At 35.9% G+C, this 17,805-nt stretch overlaps 1 protein-coding gene across 2 annotated transcripts in view; it reads left to right on the top strand.

Moving 5' to 3' along the window:
• The window catches only part of ALDH1A1 (aldehyde dehydrogenase 1 family member A1), a 58,545-nt gene that overhangs the window by 16,807 nt on the left and 23,933 nt on the right, over nt 1-17,805 (top strand). The window contains exons 2-5 of one of the 2 annotated variants that reach the window (XM_037373843.1): nt 2,872-2,943; nt 3,243-3,361; nt 13,347-13,451; nt 17,570-17,710. In XM_037373843.1, the coding sequence (XP_037229740.1) occupies nt 3,272-3,361; nt 13,347-13,451; nt 17,570-17,710 (336 nt within the window). In that variant the 5' untranslated portion in view covers nt 2,872-2,943; nt 3,243-3,271. Of the gene's footprint in view, nt 1-2,871; nt 2,944-3,115; nt 3,362-13,346; nt 13,452-17,569; nt 17,711-17,805 lie in introns of those variants that run through there. The other variant, XM_037373842.1, reaches the window with a different exon arrangement.

Raw genomic sequence — 17,805 nt, 5'->3', positions numbered from 1 at the left:
ACTGACACAGAATTACATAATTCATGCAGCCCTCAATCTTGTGTTTTAGCACTGCCGATGTCATGCAGTAAGGCATCTCAGAGCTTACTTACAACCTTTTGTTTGTTTGTTTTTGATCTTTTATTGAATAGGGGAACTCAGTAAGTTTAACCTGGGAAAAATGTTATGCATTACAGCATAAAAAGCACTACCACATAGTCACATAATATGTCGTGTAGTTCTCCTGGCTGAGGAGTAGCTAAGGTTCATTCCTTAGCAGTGAAAAGACAACGATAAGTAACAGTCAGATAATTGATCACAAGAAAGAAAAAAATTAGGTAGAATCTAATATTTTCCAAGCAAATATTAACAACAGAGCTATGTAAACTTCAGACTATATAAACTACAGATACAATATCTGTAATATAACTGTAATGTAATAAGTGTTATAATTCACTACTTGAAAGAATAGTACAGTCTACAAAATATGTAGTGCTTGAAGTGCACATCTTTATTCAGATAAAATGTGTAATGTTAGTGATGCAGGATGGGGAAAAAAAGATACAGAACAAAAATAGGAAGAAGATGTAGTAAACAGCAACTGCGATATGAGGAAAAGGATGTAATTCCTATGCTAGGCTAAAAGGAATCCTAGGCTGAAAGTGAATAGGAAAGTTATTGGCAGGGAGATGATTGGGATGGTCATGAACAGCTAGGCTAAGCAGTAGTTCAAATTTCCTCGAAAAAAGGAGGGGAGTCAGGCATTCCCAGATATGATAACACAGAGAAGTTAAAGGAATTATTGACATTAATGGTACTATTTGGAGCAAGTCTCAGCCGATAAGGCGCACATAGAAAAGCAGATTGCTCAAGATAGCAAGTAATCTTTTTAAAAGATGAGACCTTTTTAACAATACAAAAGGCTTAGAGAGAAAAGAAAGGACTCACAGGAAGCGTGGTAGTGAAGGTGATTCATGCAATCCGAGAGTGAAAGAGGGAAACTGAAAGGAAAGAAAGATGGTAAAGTATGTGTTAAATGAATCAATAGTGTGGAAAATAAAACAATGATTGCGGGCATGTTTGGAAAAGTTGAAACTTTTCACCCAGGGTACTATTTCTAAAGCCTGTCTAAGCAGATTTCAGGCTGTCCTTATAGACGTGGGAAGAGGGTAAATGCTGTCATTTTCCAAAAAGGTTATCCTAATTCAATTCTAACTTAGTCGTTTTAAAAACACCTCAGGAATGCAATGGTACCTAAATATGAGAGTATTTAGAGCATGAGAATGTATTTAGAACACTCCTGCTTGGGAGAAAGATTTTTTTCTGTTGCCTGAAACCAGGGAATTCCACTAATATCTGGCTTATGGCTCAGTTAAATTATATTTAAGTTAGGGAAATCTGAGTAATTAGCAGGTGAATTAACCAGACACAAACTCTTTGTGGATTAATGGAGAAAAGAGTGGCAGGAAGATTATTAGAGTAGTCTTTAGTGTTTGAACCATAAAATCAGATGAAAATTAAAACAAAACAAAACAAACAAAACAAAAAGAAAAGAAAAAGAAAAAGGAAAACCACAAAAATTTGCTGCATGAAGGTAACATTGAAAAGCTATATTCCAAATAATAGTGATCAAACTCTATTTAGACATCGTCTTTTTTTATGAGACTCAATGACATTACTTAAGACAGGCCAACACTGTAACCCAAAATGTTAAGATCTGAAAGTGCTGTTCACAAAACTCTCCAATATACCATTTTACATTGGGACGGCTTGAGCTGGCCAGCTGAGGCAGAGTAGCTGAAGGGTGCATCCAAAAGGAAGTAACTGAGCTGGTAACCTTGGAAATCATGACATTACAGTAATGCGAATGGGTGCCCTTGATATGGTGAGTGGCTGAAACTAGCCCAAGTCCACCCTGAGAGATGACTGTTGTGAGTAGAATTCTCTCTTATCCGGAAATTACCTGGACTTTTCTAAATGCCAGAAGCTCTTGCTCCAACCATATGTCCAAACACAAATATCATCAATGATAATTATATCATACTCTTTAAATCAGAAAATATGTTACATATAACTAATGCATCATAAGATCCATCTCATGATACGTCCTATATCATCCATCAGTTAAAAGCAACAAAGCTTCCATTGCCACATGGTTTAGATGATGCCTGATACATGAGTTAACTCAGTGAGGTTTTCAAGCATCTGTGTTGACTCAATGAAAGCAATAAGATCACTTCTTTTTATTTCTATAGCAAAAATCCACTGTGCATATATCAGAAGCTCAGCATATTAAAAAGGTGCTAATTCAGTCCCAGTTGGTTCTGTGATACCATTCATCAGGAAGGATAAGACTTCATGAAGAAAGGAGTTTCTTGTGCCTCAGAAAATTATTTGCCTATACCAGAGATATGTTTCTTATTGAATGATCAGAACTGGGCATATAAGCACCAATGGGTTCCACCTTAGATAGAAAAGTCCTGCCTATTAAATCATTTATTTTGAAAGACACAGACAATATTTTCCAAAGGGCACTGAAGTAAAAATGTTGTCCTTAAAATTGTTGTGATATTTAAAAAAAAAAAACCACAAGGTTTTGCTTGGTTCTACCCACAGAACATTTTTCCTGGATCAATCAACTCTGTCCTACCTTCACATCTATTGAAAAGCATGTGAAGGATTTTCTATCACCATAGCCATCTCTTATTTCTGTGATCTCCAAAGCAGGTATTAATTACAGGAATTATAATGTACTCTGAACATATTAAAGCGTAACCTAAGGTGGCTTGTTTTTTAGTAAATGCTTTCCAGCTCTGGGAATTCTTGCCAACACTCCAGTGAGAAGGGCTTAGTTTGTTTCCAGAGCTCATAAGTCTGTCTTTACCTTCAGAGCTGCCTTCAAGTACGTGAAGAACGTCAGCTAAAATCTGAGGACCTGCCTGCTAAAAGAAAGTAATTTTACAGGTAAGACAAGGGAGCTTTAAACTGTGTTCCCCAGTAAGAAATCCGTGGTGTCTGGCTAAGCAGATTGTTTCAGCAGCATTTGCTTCATCGAGGTCTCAGCTCAGTGAAAAGGCTGTTGCTTTTGGTCTTAAAAATAAGTAGTGTCATTTTCTCCTTGCAATGAATTCTTTCATCCAATCATATTCCTGCATGCAAATATGCCATGGCTGGTACAGATAAAAAAGCACAAATAAAGCTAAGAGCTCAGTCAGGACAAAAATCACTGTGGTTCCCTCAACCCAGTTTCACCTGTGTTTCAGGAACAGAGTCAAACTCCTCAACTGAGAATATGAAGAAGCAAGGTTCAGACAGCAGTCCTGCTCCGGTTTTGCCAGCGCTGCCTGAACCACTCAAAAATCTTCAAATTAAGTACACCAAGGTTAGTAGCATTTGCGTTTCTTAATTTTTCTTATGCATTCAGCTCAGACAGTAGGTTGTGCTCATTTTAATCTTAGATGAACCACGGAAGCAACTAAATCAGTGTTTAAAATGTTTATTCTGACCTGTTTCTGATATTATACGTGTTAGTAATTAATGTTCAGTCATGCTTTTACCCCAAGTATTTCAGGAAGTGTGCAAGTGGGATAGAATCCTTTCATATTTCACTTGCAGTAGGGGGTGTTTTTCTCCTGAAACAAACTTTCTGCAGTGATAAGTTTATCAGAAAATATAAATGGAGCAAAGAAGGAAAAGTTTCTATTATTATATTAATTTTCAGAACAGTGAGAACAAATTAAAATGGTAGCATATTGTATCATTATTACAATCAGATGTAAATAATTATACCAAATCAGCTTATGTGGAAAGGGATGTGTGAAAATGAAACTAAAATAAAATTAATTCCACTCACATATTTTTCTTAGAGGTAATGAATCTGTTTTTCAGCTTAACCAAGTAACTATCAATAAAACAGGTAAAGCCTACTATCACTAATTACGCAACATTACCATAAACTTTTAAAATAGTAAAATCTTTCCATATGCAGTTAGATATGCACAGATAAAGAAGGTCTGAATCCAGACTTGTGTTCCCAGCTTGAAAAGACTTTTGCCTGTTTTGTATCATAGTACGCAGATAACTGCAAGAACTTTGAACAAACTGCTGGCACAAAATATTGAAACTCTGCCCTCTGAAACATCCGGGTAGAATAATTGATCAGAAAAGACCTCTTCTCTTTGGAGACTCTTTGGTTACTGTTCATTATTTTTCTCATTACCATTGCAATGGAAATAATTTTTATTTTCTAGAGCCAGTGCTTATTCTCTTTTCCAAAAGAAAAGTGTGCAGCAATATCTAGACTGGTCCTTTCAAACTCCACTCTATCCTATTTTTTTCATGGAAAAAACCTAACTAGATTTCAATGCATGTCTTTCTTGAATAAATCACACAGGACCTTACTTTGTAAATATTTAACAGGCCATGAAAGCTATGGAGTTCTGCCATGTGATAGCTCTCTACTGCTCTTCCTGTCTCAAAAAAAAACAACAAAAAGCTTAATTCGGAGAAGATACTTTAGTACCTAGGTCACAGTGGTGTTCCAGAAACTACAGTCCTATTTGTTTGCTGTTTTATTTTTCCAAAGGGAAAAACTAATATGAGTGAAATGCAAGCTCAGAAATCTGGTGTAAGTAAATATGCAAGACATAAATCCCTGTAAACATTTCTACCTTTCTAAAGTATTAGGTTAGCAAAAACTTATTCCATTAATACCAAAAACAACCACAAGGCAGCCAGCATGGCTGAAATGTCCATAGTGTACAATTAAGGAAAGTGTCACACAGCAAATGCATGCTCCTTTTGCCTTTACAATAGATACCATTTCCTTAAAAACTGCATATAATGTGTAATTCTGCAGAAATGCAATGCACTTGTTTACAAAACTGTGTACCTACAAGTAATCAAATCCAACACACCCCTGCAGAGGCTAGGCTTTTGCAATCCTTTCCCTCCTCTCTTCAAATATCACACAGGACTGTCTGAAAGCCACAACTGTGTAATTAGGGGCAGGGAGGTGGGATAATAGAAATGTCATTCCATACCCAGCAGTCATCCCACAATTTAATAAAGCCTTTCCACTCTCCTCTTCTTATCCATCCTGCTCCTCTCTTGTCCCATACAAGTTGTAACATGGGGTGTGGGATTGTTTTGACTAGTTACATTAGAGAGATCAAGATGAGGGAAGCATTAATTACTGCTGATATATTAACCTTCTGTATGAAGCACCTTGGACATCAGCAGATCCCTCAGCTTTGGAAACTATTTTCTTTTTCTACCATGGCATAATATCAACAGTCATCACACAAGGATCTGAAGAAAGGTCTGCAGAAGATCTTCCAAGGACTTTACTCTTTACTTAACACTTGATTTTATTTTCTATGGGAAGGATCATTTTGAGCCTTTTACAGAGATAATTTAACTAATTCCATATGTCTATGGATCTACAGGTCAGTTCAGCTGCATTTCAGATTATGCCTTTGACATATAGCATAAAACTAAGCACTCTTCAGGGAATTTGAATGTCAGTATTAAGTTGAATGCATTTTAAATAGTTAAATTGGTGTAAATGCGGAACCACAAAGTGATCTTGAATTGGTTTCATATCTGAATCTCCTTTAAAGATATTCCAATGAACTGAATGAGTGTTGGTAGCTGGCTAAAAATATACTAGTAAATATTTTACTTAGCCAACACTGAGGAATGACAATGATTGTTTGACAAATGATTTCTGTCATGATGCTCTCACATACACTAAACCCTGTGATGTTCCTTTAGTCAGAGAAACTCAGATTAGTTAATTATTATGTTGTCAAATTACACTGCAGAGAGAAAACTGCAGCGCATTCTCTCGCTAAGCTGCATGTGAAATATCAGAAAGTGTAGAAGGGTAAGCCACTCTGAGTGAAGAAAAATTGCAACTGATTATCATATATGTTGCAACCACTAGCTTCACAAAGAGGAGGGGTAAAAACACAAAACTTTAATCAGAATATCTGGGTGAGGTAATCAACTCTAAAGGTTCTATAAAACCATGCTCTTTTTAAGATCAGCTGACTTTGTAGATACAAAGCTACTAACTGACAAATTAGAATGTTTAAATAAATAATCAATTGAAAGAGTATGTTCTCAGATTATTGATTCATTACAGCAGTAAAATGTAATTCCTGTATCAACAATAACATAAAATCCCAAGAGAGGGAAAAAAAAAATAAATATTATCCAAATATCAACTTCTTGTAAGGAAAAAACTAAGGGGTGGGGATTTCACAGCAGGTATTCTAAATTGATAAATTGATGTATTTGTTTAAAGCTTACAATTTCAGATTTTAGTAGTTCCTTAAACAATTTCACATAGTTTAACTGTATTTCATAAAGAATACAGTGAGACTCCATGACTTATTTTGGGACTACTAAATCAGAATTTATAGCACCTGAAATGAGCCTTCTCTTGGGCAACAAATCTCTTTCAGGTTTAGATGTAACTCTAAGATTTACTGCCATCATCAAACTCAAGAATATCTGAATGACTCTCATAATCTATAGAAGCGGGTGTGAACAGGTGCCAACAATTTTTCAGCACAGTGCATCACCTCACCTGAGCGATGCTGAATTATCTGCAGCACGTGGAAGCCCAGCCAAAGCCCTGGTGCCTCTTCACTGTTCCCAGCCTCTAAAAGAACGATGGGGTGTCATTCCCTGGTTTACTGCTCTGCACTAGAAAGCTTGTGATCAGTCAACTGAGCAGCTGTTGAAACATGGTGATGGCTTTTAGCTCTGTAAAACAGGCAGCTGGGCTCATTTGAAGAGCATTGTCAAGAAAAGCTTTATCATAGCAAGGATTGTAGGCTATCTGAGGGCAGATTTACGGTGGGAAGAGGTTATGCTTTTTCTTGTACTTTAAGTTTGGAAGAGTTCCTGGTATCTAAAGAGAAGATAGCTTAGATATTTCATTCCATGTTTATAAAGCTACCCTTAATAGCTAAATTTGGGACAGTCCACATTTTAGGTAGTTTTATTATGTTTCTTGACTTATTTCTGTAACATGGATTATAATTTATAACCATAATAGCAAATTACATAAACATTCTTCCCTGACAAAGAGTAAATTTATACAGAAATGCTGAATATGGGGTCATGTATAGGATCTTTGCAACATCAGAAATGAAGTGTTTTCTTCTCTAAGTTGCACTTCTACGTCACTTCTACAAAAGCACTGAGGCTTGAAACCCTGTACAGACTTTGCCCAGTATTAAATTCACAAAAAGGGGATCCTTACTCAAGATGTAGCAAGAAGCTCTGTTTCATAAGGTGATGACACAGAATATAGAGGCCCTAAAATCTATTTCACCAGGCAAAGCTGTCCAGAGTCAAATACTTTCTTTCCTTATGTGGCACAGACCCAAACATGGCACTTCCCACCTTACAGGTACCTAAAAAAATGAATTCATGGTCCTTTCAAAATACCCAGGGACTAAAGGGTAAAAGATACTGGGATGACAAAGAAAGATAAAGAGCAGGTCTTGTCTTCCTGTTCTTTGCTCAAATCATTTAAGTGACCAAATCAAGTTTCTAAACAATGACAAAAATACTGTAGTCTTGCACATAACTTCAACCCCAAGTGGTGAATAGTAATAGATTATCTAAACAGAAATCAATCATTTCAGAGAATCAAGATTTTATTGCACTCTGACACTGGCAAATAAAGCCAGTCAGAGGGTTTTTGACAGCAATAGACCATTACCTGGGCTCTATTTTAAATACTAAGCTTTAGTAGTGTACAGTCTCATCTACAAGAAATGGGTATTTCCAGTTCTAGTGCAAAGAAGTCTGGAAGTCATTAATTCTTTGTTGAAGAAAGAATTTGTTTTTGTTGTTGAAATACAAAAACATCTTCTCCCCTAAAAATGCCAGTGAAATAACAGTTACAAAATGTTTGCAACAACATTTCCAAATCCTTGAAAAATAAATTTGCAGCCCTAAAGCTCATGGGCCACAGTCAGTCATCACAGACAACCCCCTGCACAGCACATGCCACAGAAAGGCAGGTCTTTTGCATTTATGGCTGACAAATCAGCACAAAAATATATATGCAACCAGTGGAGTTCTGACTGACAGGGAAAACACTGTAACCTATTTCAAGATGATTCCAAATGTTTTTTTCAGCAGCACGAGGGAGTTGCCAAAGGGTCCTGTTGGGTGGTACTTCCATGTTGCATGGATTTAGAGACCCACATTCTGTTTGTTTGCATGATGTACTCCACAGCATTAAATGAGCTTGGCTGCATGCACATTTATGTGTGCAGCTGCCTGCACTGCATGTAACATTGCTTATATGGAGAGCTTTGACTATTTCCTTCTCTTTTCTGTCTTTCATACCTGCATATGCAAGACTGCTATCTGGCTTATGAAAGACATCTGGATAGTTTGATTTATACAGTCCTGATAAAGTTATGTTTTAAATGGGAATGGTATTAGAAACATTAATAAGGAAGATATTCTAAACTAATATCATGGGTGATACTGGTTGGTGTAATAAATCCAGTATTTAAACCAATACTCTAAAAACTTCCAAAAATGGTATGTTTTGCTATTATTCCTTTCACAGACAGATATGAATTTGGCATACTGTAACATCATAGCAGTGTTATGTTAATATTTACCTTTTGCTTTGTCTCTTTTCTTGGCAATGTAACTAGTTACTAAATAAGTCTTTTTTCATATTAACCATTTAACTGTTGTCTTTGTCTTTTAACAAGAGTCAGAATTTTGTGTGGATACTCCTGTAATTATCTCCATCATGTATCTGAAATTTCCAGGGTCTTAAGTATTTATTTTCCTGACATTGTTACATCAGAAGTTTGCTGGTCAGTTGTGATGGTTGGAGGCAGCAATGACACTATATGTGGTGCCCACATAGAAACAAGCTGAAACATACAGGAATATATTAATAGGAAGTTGTCACCATACCCATTTAGAGATAATATTTTTATTGATCTTGATAGTTACTACCAAACTATTTCCCAGTTATTAACAACACTCAGACAGTCAGTGTAAGCAATTTCAATACAAATATTGTATTGAAAATATGTAAAATATGTTGCCTGAAAGCTGTCACTTTTTCATAACATATGTTGTGTGGTGATAAAGTTTAAATCCCAGACCTGTGTGGTAGAAAATTTTATCCTGTAGTTTTGGTGTCTTTGCTTTGTCCTGCCCTGAGTCAACCATTTGATTTGCTTGCCCCAAAGTATTTTCTCTCTTTCTTTTTAAATGTTCCTGTTACTCAGCAGCAACAGTGTGTCCTGTATCTTAATGGAGGGGAAATGAGAATCACATCTTTTCTGTTAGTTGGCCTCACAGCTACAGTGACTAAAAGTGGGACAAGATTCCATGACTTTAAATACAGGCATGGTTCAAGCACAAAATCTCTGGCACAGTCAGTCAGACCTTGCCGTGGTTTTGATGACAGACATGATCAAGATCTCACATGCATGCCAGCAATGCAGTGGCACTGGGACAGAGCAAGAAGGAAGGGCGCCAGCCTGTCAACAGCAGGAAGATGGGCTTAGGCACTGAGAGGGCAGCTTAGGGTGGCAACCCCGTATCAGCACTGACCCAAACCCAGAGATCACAGAGGTGGTTAGACAGAGGGTGACAGGTACTGTTAATACTGGACAGTATACATCATCATGTCCACTTTGGAGAACAACCTACATGACACTCAGGAGCAACATAACTTCTTTTTTTCAACATCTGTGCCATGTGTCAGATCTTTCCAATGAGGTTTCTCTTCCTGTTTCTAGGCAGGGTCAGAAGTAAAAAGTTAACCCACTTTGACAATTTTACCAGCAGTGGCTCAAAAGTGGCTAACTCTAGGGTAGCACAGACCTTCTACATGTATGGATAGGGCCGCAGTTCTATTTTGCAATTCTGAACAGAGATAAGTGCCTCAAATTTTACCCCAAGGTCCTTAGCCTTCACTCTGCTTGTCCTCTTAAGTTTTCACAGCTGTGGAATATCGCATAATTTCTCAGTAATTAGGGAGTAAGTAGAGCATATTTTTAGTAGCTTGTTTTATTCTCTGTCACTTAGCAATTGCTGAATCAATTCATTTTGTATCATCTTTAATATGACAGGAGGCAAAACCCAGAAATATTATAGTTATTTTCATAATAGTATAAAGTACACTTTTAAAAAGACATTTACCTTTTTATAATAGTGTGTATAGTGCCATATTTTCCCTACAAAACTGAAAAACACTGATTTTTCAGGCACAATTGCAGTGTTTGTTTGTTTTAAGGGAAAAGCAGACTGATTTTTACAGATTTTTTCAACAGTCTTATTAACATGCAGTAACCAAAAACCTAGAGAGCTGCAGTATTTCTCACTCCTGAAACCCTCTTTGGACATAATTTTAAGGGACATATAGTACAACTGAAATTAGGACACCAGAGCTTGAAAGAGAAGGAAAGTCCCATAGTATATGGGATAACAAAATTAATAGTAAAAGTAAAATAGACATGGTAGGAATTTTGTGCTGTTTTTGAAGAAAGTATTCTTGTATAACACTGATGTCATTTAGACCTTATAAGGATTTCAAACTTAACAGTACCTTTGCCAATTACTTATTCCCATACAAAAGGGACTAGGTTTGAATTTCTGGGGTTATGAAACCACAAATGGTTACAGATCATAAAAGTTCAACATGGGAAACAACAATTCCCACCTTGCTTTGTTTGGGTCTTCTTCTAAGTGCACTAGTAATGTTTCAGTGAAGAGTCAATGGTATTTATTCCAGTCTTGCAAAGTAATTCAGTACACAATGTACTTTGACCCAGTATAAAAGTTTGATCTCCAAGTAAGGAAACAGTTCCTAACATTTATTAAATTAAATATGGATATCAATTTCGTTGCTGCTGGGTAAGCTGTTATGATTAACTTTGGTGTAGGTCAGCTGCTGTGCAATTGTTCTTTTGTGCTTAATTGCTAGCTATATATTTGGCACTGTGAAAATCTTGAAATAGAAAGACATTAAATAAAAAGACAGGATATTCTAGCAAGATTGAGGAAAGCACAATTTTAACTTATTGTTTTGGTTTTAATGTTAGACTTCTCCAGTCTCTGACAGGTAAAAGTCAGGATAAAACAGTTAAATGAGCAATGCAGACTGGCCTGGTTTTCCTGGTACGTGGATGTTCCACACAAAGGCAACAGATTAGTAAAAGGGGTTATACAATATCTAGGAGGATGGAAAATCAAGGCTGGTGGTGTCTGCTAAGAGAAACCAGTGTGAAGACACATCAGAGATCCTCAGAGTTGGAATTAAGTATGAAAAACTATGAAAATGTACACAAGTAATATTAATTTGCTGTAATATCCCTTGCAGTTCAAACAATAATGGTCAGACATGGACAGTAATAGTCAGAATAACAAGCATTTTATAACTTTTATTCCTAAAGGCTGACTAGGAGGCAGGGAAGTGTCATCAATTTCAGGGTGACAGAAGATTTGGTAGCTGTGACCATTAAATCGGACTTAATCAGGATATTGATTGAAATTACTGAATAAATAATGAATCTCATCAAATGGATAGGATCACCTTAAGCAGAAAATAGTCATACTGATTATAAAGCAAGACAGTTAAAATGATTACCCAAGGATCACCTTGGCAAAGCCTGAAGTCATACAAGGCAAGTAGCATCACTCTTCAAAAGCAGGAATTGCAGCATGTACCGAAGATTAAAACCAGAGACATTTGAATTCCTGGTGTTTTGCAGAGAAACTTTCAGGTAGGGCAAGGAGAGAGAAGAGCCCCCCATATACATTACCATCAGCTGTAATCCTGTCAAGCCATGAGGGCATATACACTGTCAGCACGCACATTTGCTATATGTGTGTGTGGTTATATTCACACGCTGAGTGCAGGATTATGGTAATACAGCACAACCCCGCCTCTGGTACCCATAACACAATTCCTAGGGAATAACAGCATTGTGACGTGGAAATGTTCAGAATGAGACCCTGCAAACAGTCTTTTCAAGGAGGTGTAGGAACTAGCTTTGAAAACTATGATCAGAAGTGCCACTGTTTCCTGTATATTTTCATTAGGATCTGTTGAGTTGTACAGGGTTATATGTATAGATGAGGATCATAGCCATCTTCTGCCCATAAGGTACTGTTTAAATTCCCCTCATTGTCAGCTCTTGGACATTTTAATTTGGCCAGTGTAAACATTTTGCTTTGTGCTGGTTCAGTCTGGAAGGATAGTCCTCCTTTCCTTGTAAGATTAGGACAAGCAGAAAAACAGCAATTAAAGAAATAAGTGTGTGTGATTTCATCAATAAAGTAATTCAACTTCCTTTCCAGGCAACAACAATGTGTGAGAGAGAACTTTTCTCCCAGTATAGGCTGCTAACTGTGTTTTTAAGAGAGTGTCTCTGTGAAATGCACCAAGTAGAAAGAACAGTTTAGGTTTTCTCCAAGGTTACTCACAGTGTAATTGTGGTGAATACATCAGCCATATCCTCGTGATTCATACTTCTGATCTTTATTTAATGGAGTAAATTCTGCTGTTTCTGTAAAAGATTAAGATCATTATGTTTCTGCTTTTAAATCTCCATTAGGATCACATTCAATCAAGCAGGAATCCACAAAGCCAAAGGATTTGGGTGAAAAACAAAAGAGCTCCTCCCTAATCTCTTAATTATTTTTCTCCTGTAACATGGAAATGGAGAAGTATACTTGCTTACTTTTTACTCTGCTTAAGTTGTTCGTTCTTTGTTTCGTTCAATTAACTGTGGTGGGGTTTTTTTTAATCTTGACTTTAATTTCAGGAAGACATGCTGTTGGATGTTTTTGGGGGGGATTTTCTTTTTTGGCAGGAGATAGTGAAGAGAAATCAAAGCAAAGCTAAATAAAATTGTGTTCTCTGAGATATTACATGTACTAAACACAACGACTGAGTTTACTTCTCTTGGGCTGTGCAACAGAAAGGCCCTCCATTGTTACCCACCCTGTGAGAATGGGAAACCCAGGTAGTTTTAGGTGGGTCATTGATGGCTGTAACTTTCCAATGTCACAAACCAGTTTGAGAGAGGAAGGACCCCTTTGTCTGATGATCTAAAACAAAGTACAAAGATCATGCAGAGAGAGGAAGTTTGCCTCCCCAGAGGAAGTTAATTTTAAAAGCTGATCCTGGTTAAGTGTGTACGTTGTTACTCATCTCTTCAGAAGAATGAAGAAACAACTGTTACACTTTTTATTTCAGGTACCTATCAATCAGGTAGCTCTCAGCTATGAAAGAGATTTTTTCATTAAAACAGATAAAATATGTTACTAATATTGCCACACTATTTCTTCATCTGCAGATATTTATAAACAATGAGTGGCATGATTCAGTCAGTGGTAAAAAATTTGAAGTCTTTAATCCTGCAAATGAAGAGAAAATCTGTGAGGTTGAAGAAGGCGACAAGGTAGGGTTTTCTTTCTTGCTCGCTCTTAACCCTAGTTTTAAATTCAATTCTGCATCTTAAAAGCAGGAATGCAAGCGTCCGTCTCTGTTCATGTAAAACACCACCTCAGATACATACTTACTTCATCCCATATACCTTCTGCAAACATAATTCTTAGCTTTTTTAATGAGCCTTACTGCCTTGATGTTCCTTGTAAACAAACACTGAAAAACTGTTTTATTCTTAGAAACTTGCTCATCAGAGGAAAATTCTGAAGAAATATTTTTATTAATATCTTTTGTTAATAATATTGATCCTTTTCATTATGTTTGATCAGTGACATCTAATAATTGCAAATTTTTTTGTTATTTTTTCCTGTGTTTTCCTTACAGTGATGTAATCTGTTCATGACACATTTATAAAAGCCTGTTCATTATAAATAACATGAAGTGGACAAATACTTGTATTTTCCCACACAGACTCTGTGAAGATGATCATTACCATGAGCATTTTTTATATATAAATATATCTTCTCAGTACTGTCCCCTTCAAATATTTGGTTTTGTGAAAAATGTATTGTAACATGGTCCTAAAGAAAGTATTTGTATTTTATATTTATAAGGTTTCTTATTGGAAAATTACATACACACATACACATAATATCAAAGATATAATTAAAACCTTAGCCTTCAAATAAACAACCCCATATTTCTGTATATTATGTATTTTTTGTGGAAAAGGATTTGCCTAGTGGTACCATATAGTTTAAATGTAAGTTGTCAATTAGCAGTGTACACTTTTAAACAGAACAGACAATGTTCTTTAAACATTTTAAAACTGATGACCAAAGAAATTTTTTTATAAACTCTGAGCAGTTTTCTATTTCCAAGTAACAGGTATACAAGAAGTGATGACTGTAATGGAAAATAAAATTGGTTTTATAATTACTTGGTTTGATTCTTGCAAATATTTATTTCATTTTTCTACACTTTCTCCTCAAAGTTAAATTTTTACATCAAAAACTGCGAAAATTTTCTCAGATTTCTCACAAAATGAAATCTGATGTTAACTTTAGTCAAGAAATATGCATATCTGGAAATATTTGTAACAAGGGTGTTTTAAATCCAGCAGCAGAATGTCCATTAAACACCTTTTTATCCATGACAACTACTATAAAACTTACAAGCCATTTATCTGTGTTAAAGTTCACCAGAAAAAATACTGCCCATATAATAAGCACAATCTCTTTCAAAATACTATAATGTATTGTACAAAGATTCACTCTGAAATAAAATGGGTTTTGTGAGAAACACAAAGAAACCCAGTTCATTTACCATCCTGTGCTTACTGAATCTTAGTTACTCTGTTCTGTAGTTTCATCATGAATCCACTCATAAACATTGGCTCAAATGCTATCTGTCTAGCACGTGAGCAATAGTGTCCACACTTTATTAAGACAGTCATAGTGAAGACACATTTTAAACATTTTGTTAGGCAGATGGCTGAGAAATTCTTCATGAATTTGTATTTTGATAATTTCACATGTCTAATCATGAGTATTTCAAATGCCTGTTTTCTTTCTTTTCTTTAGACCCAATTACCTGTATATAGTCCTCACAGTCACTGAGATTATTTCAGGCTCTTTCTGTCCTCAGCCAAAGAATTTCATAAGCATGCTGTTAACTTCTCAATTGACCCCACTAGAACCATATATGCTTTTGATGTAAAATGGTACTTCTTCTACCTCTTCTCTAGTCAGTGTTAAAAACCAAACTACACTGCAAATCAGGTTGGCCTGATATTTGATCATCCTCAAATTAAATTACTCATGACCTGCAACTGTTCACTTACCCATTCAGAATTTTTGTAGCTTTCATTCCTTACAAGCAACCTAACAAATCATTAAAGAGATAATACTGTTCGACACACGGGTTTGCTTTCTCTCCAATAATTTTGCAAACTAATGTGTAATGACAACTGCTATTAACCAAATTGACAAGTGAAATGTACAAATCTAGTAAATTACACAGTCATTGTGAACCTAATATTCTAAAGCCTAGTCTTTAGATAATGAGCCAAGATTTTAGGAATTTAATTTGTGTGTACAATAGGGTTGACAAAGGGCTGTACACTGCCTTGCAGTGGTATTTAAAAAAAAAAAAAAGTGGAGATTACAAAGCACAGACACATATGTGGGTGGGGAACTGTTTTCCTTTCAGTTTGATGGCTCTTTCAAGCTATGTTTGCTAATCCTAAAGGCCCCTAGTAATAATAAAGCAGCTCAACAAATGGTCAGTGGGATGTAAAGCAAATGTACTTCTATAAAAAGTCATAGTTCTGAAAGGAGCTATCAGTCTCTATACTCAGTGTAGATTCAGGTACCCAAATTTCAACTGTTGAAGAACACTTTTTTTTCCTTATTTTTCATACACAGCCTTGTATTAGCTTTATACGATTTTTTTTTGTTTAAGTATTTCTGCACTTGTAGTAGGAAGAACACATGGCACTGTATTTAGTTTTAATTTACATCATTCATACAAGTATAGCTCATGGTTTCCCTTTCTTTTCTGTAAAGGTCAAGGCATACCTCCCAAGTCACATTGCAAAGCTGTAAAATATTTGTGACAGAGGCAAGAGAGAAAAAACCAAACAAACCAGAATTAAATATTAATTGAATACAATTTTCTGAGTCACAGATAAGTGATGAGGTATTTAATGACATTCTGACAGATTCTGAAGAAATGCAATTGCTTTTAATCTGGTAGATTTCAACTACCTGATCTAAGTGACCGGTCAGTATTACCTCATAGTAATGGCTGTGCTATTTGTAGAGACCCTTCCCATCTTTTTCCAAATTTCCTGGAATGAACCTTGGGAAGTTCTGGGGGCCTCCTGCCTAGCACGTCTGTGCTGGGCTTTCCAAGCCACTTTTCCAAACACACACACTCCCTGCTTTTACAAATTACCTGCTGGCTAACAACATTGGTTAAGGATTTCTGGTGAATCTTGGTGATGAGATCCTGCTGTGAACCAAAATCTGGCTAAAATTTTGAACAATTGACTTTGGTGTTACCTTAGTAAACTTCGCTGAGCTAGTCAGCCTTGATAGTGATTCCCCTGCAGGAGAGACTAGCAACCAGCAGTACAAAAAAAAGTTTGAAAGAAATCCTCCAACCAATGCATGCAAATTGCTCAGGAAAATGGGCCATGTATAGATATTTTTTTTTTCTCATAATTTGTTTTTAATTGCCAACAAAAGGGTGGAATAAACCTCCTTTTTATGTCATTGCTTTCCTGGAGAAACTTTTACAAAATTTTGAGCTATAGAATTCCAAGTAATAAAAACCTTTTCTCAATAGATTTCATAATTTAGTTTTTTATATTCTGGAACAACCTTGCAGAGGAAACAGTTTCATACAATTCATTGTAGATTAATTTTCCTGCTATAATGAAAGCCAAATGATAAACAATAAATTATGCTATAAACACCATTAATGGACTGACATATTACCTTGCTTAATGCAAAGACGATGTTTAAACTTTAGAATATTTAGGCTTAGCATTTTAAACTTAGTCAACTGTTAAAATTATTTAAAATACAAATTTTCCTTAAATCTTTCAAAAACAACCTCATCGAATTGTCTTCCTCAATAATGAATCTCTGTTCCTGTTATGAAACATTCTAAGGAACAGATTTTTCTAATGTGGTCTTTAGTGCACCACCAGATACTTTTAGATGATGTTGAGTACTTAAATATTTAACTTAGAGGTTTGGACATCTCTTTGTATATAAAAAAGATTAAATTGCATCAGTAGTGTAATTGGTGGGTGCATCCCCAATTACAGACACTAGAAGGCAGAAGGTTTGAAAATCTGAAGTTTAAAAATAAAGTTCCTTAATATGTTTTTGTTTTAGAAGCTTTGAGAAACCATCTGTTTCTCATACAACTTCACATTGCTGAAATGATAAGTGTTTTAAAGAAAATAACCCATGTATTTAAGATTACTGTACTAATTCTGATTAGATTGGGGTTGGTGTCCCTTATTTAACTTGCAGAACACCTCACATGTTTAACAACCAACAAGACTGATCACAGAATCGATTATTGATTATAAAAGTTTCTCTGTTTTCCCCACAGGCAGATGTAGACAAGGCTGTTAAAGCAGCTCGAAAAGCTTTTGAGCTTGGGTCACCCTGGCGTACAATGGATGCTTCAGAGCGAGGAAGGCTCTTGAATAAACTAGCTGACTTAATTGAAAGAGATCGGCTGATTTTAGCTGTGAGTATGATACATGAACAAAAAGACTGGGAGAAAAGCCTATGTCCTGGTTTTTAAAGAAAGTTATACACAAGCATGACATGGTAAATCCTTGG

Source organism: Falco rusticolus, chromosome Z, assembly GCF_015220075.1.
Source record: "Falco rusticolus isolate bFalRus1 chromosome Z, bFalRus1.pri, whole genome shotgun sequence".
Lineage (NCBI taxonomy): Eukaryota > Metazoa > Chordata > Aves > Falconiformes > Falconidae > Falco > Falco rusticolus.
Note: the sequence above shows the minus strand (reverse complement) of the source record. Positions and strands in the feature narration are given on the sequence as shown.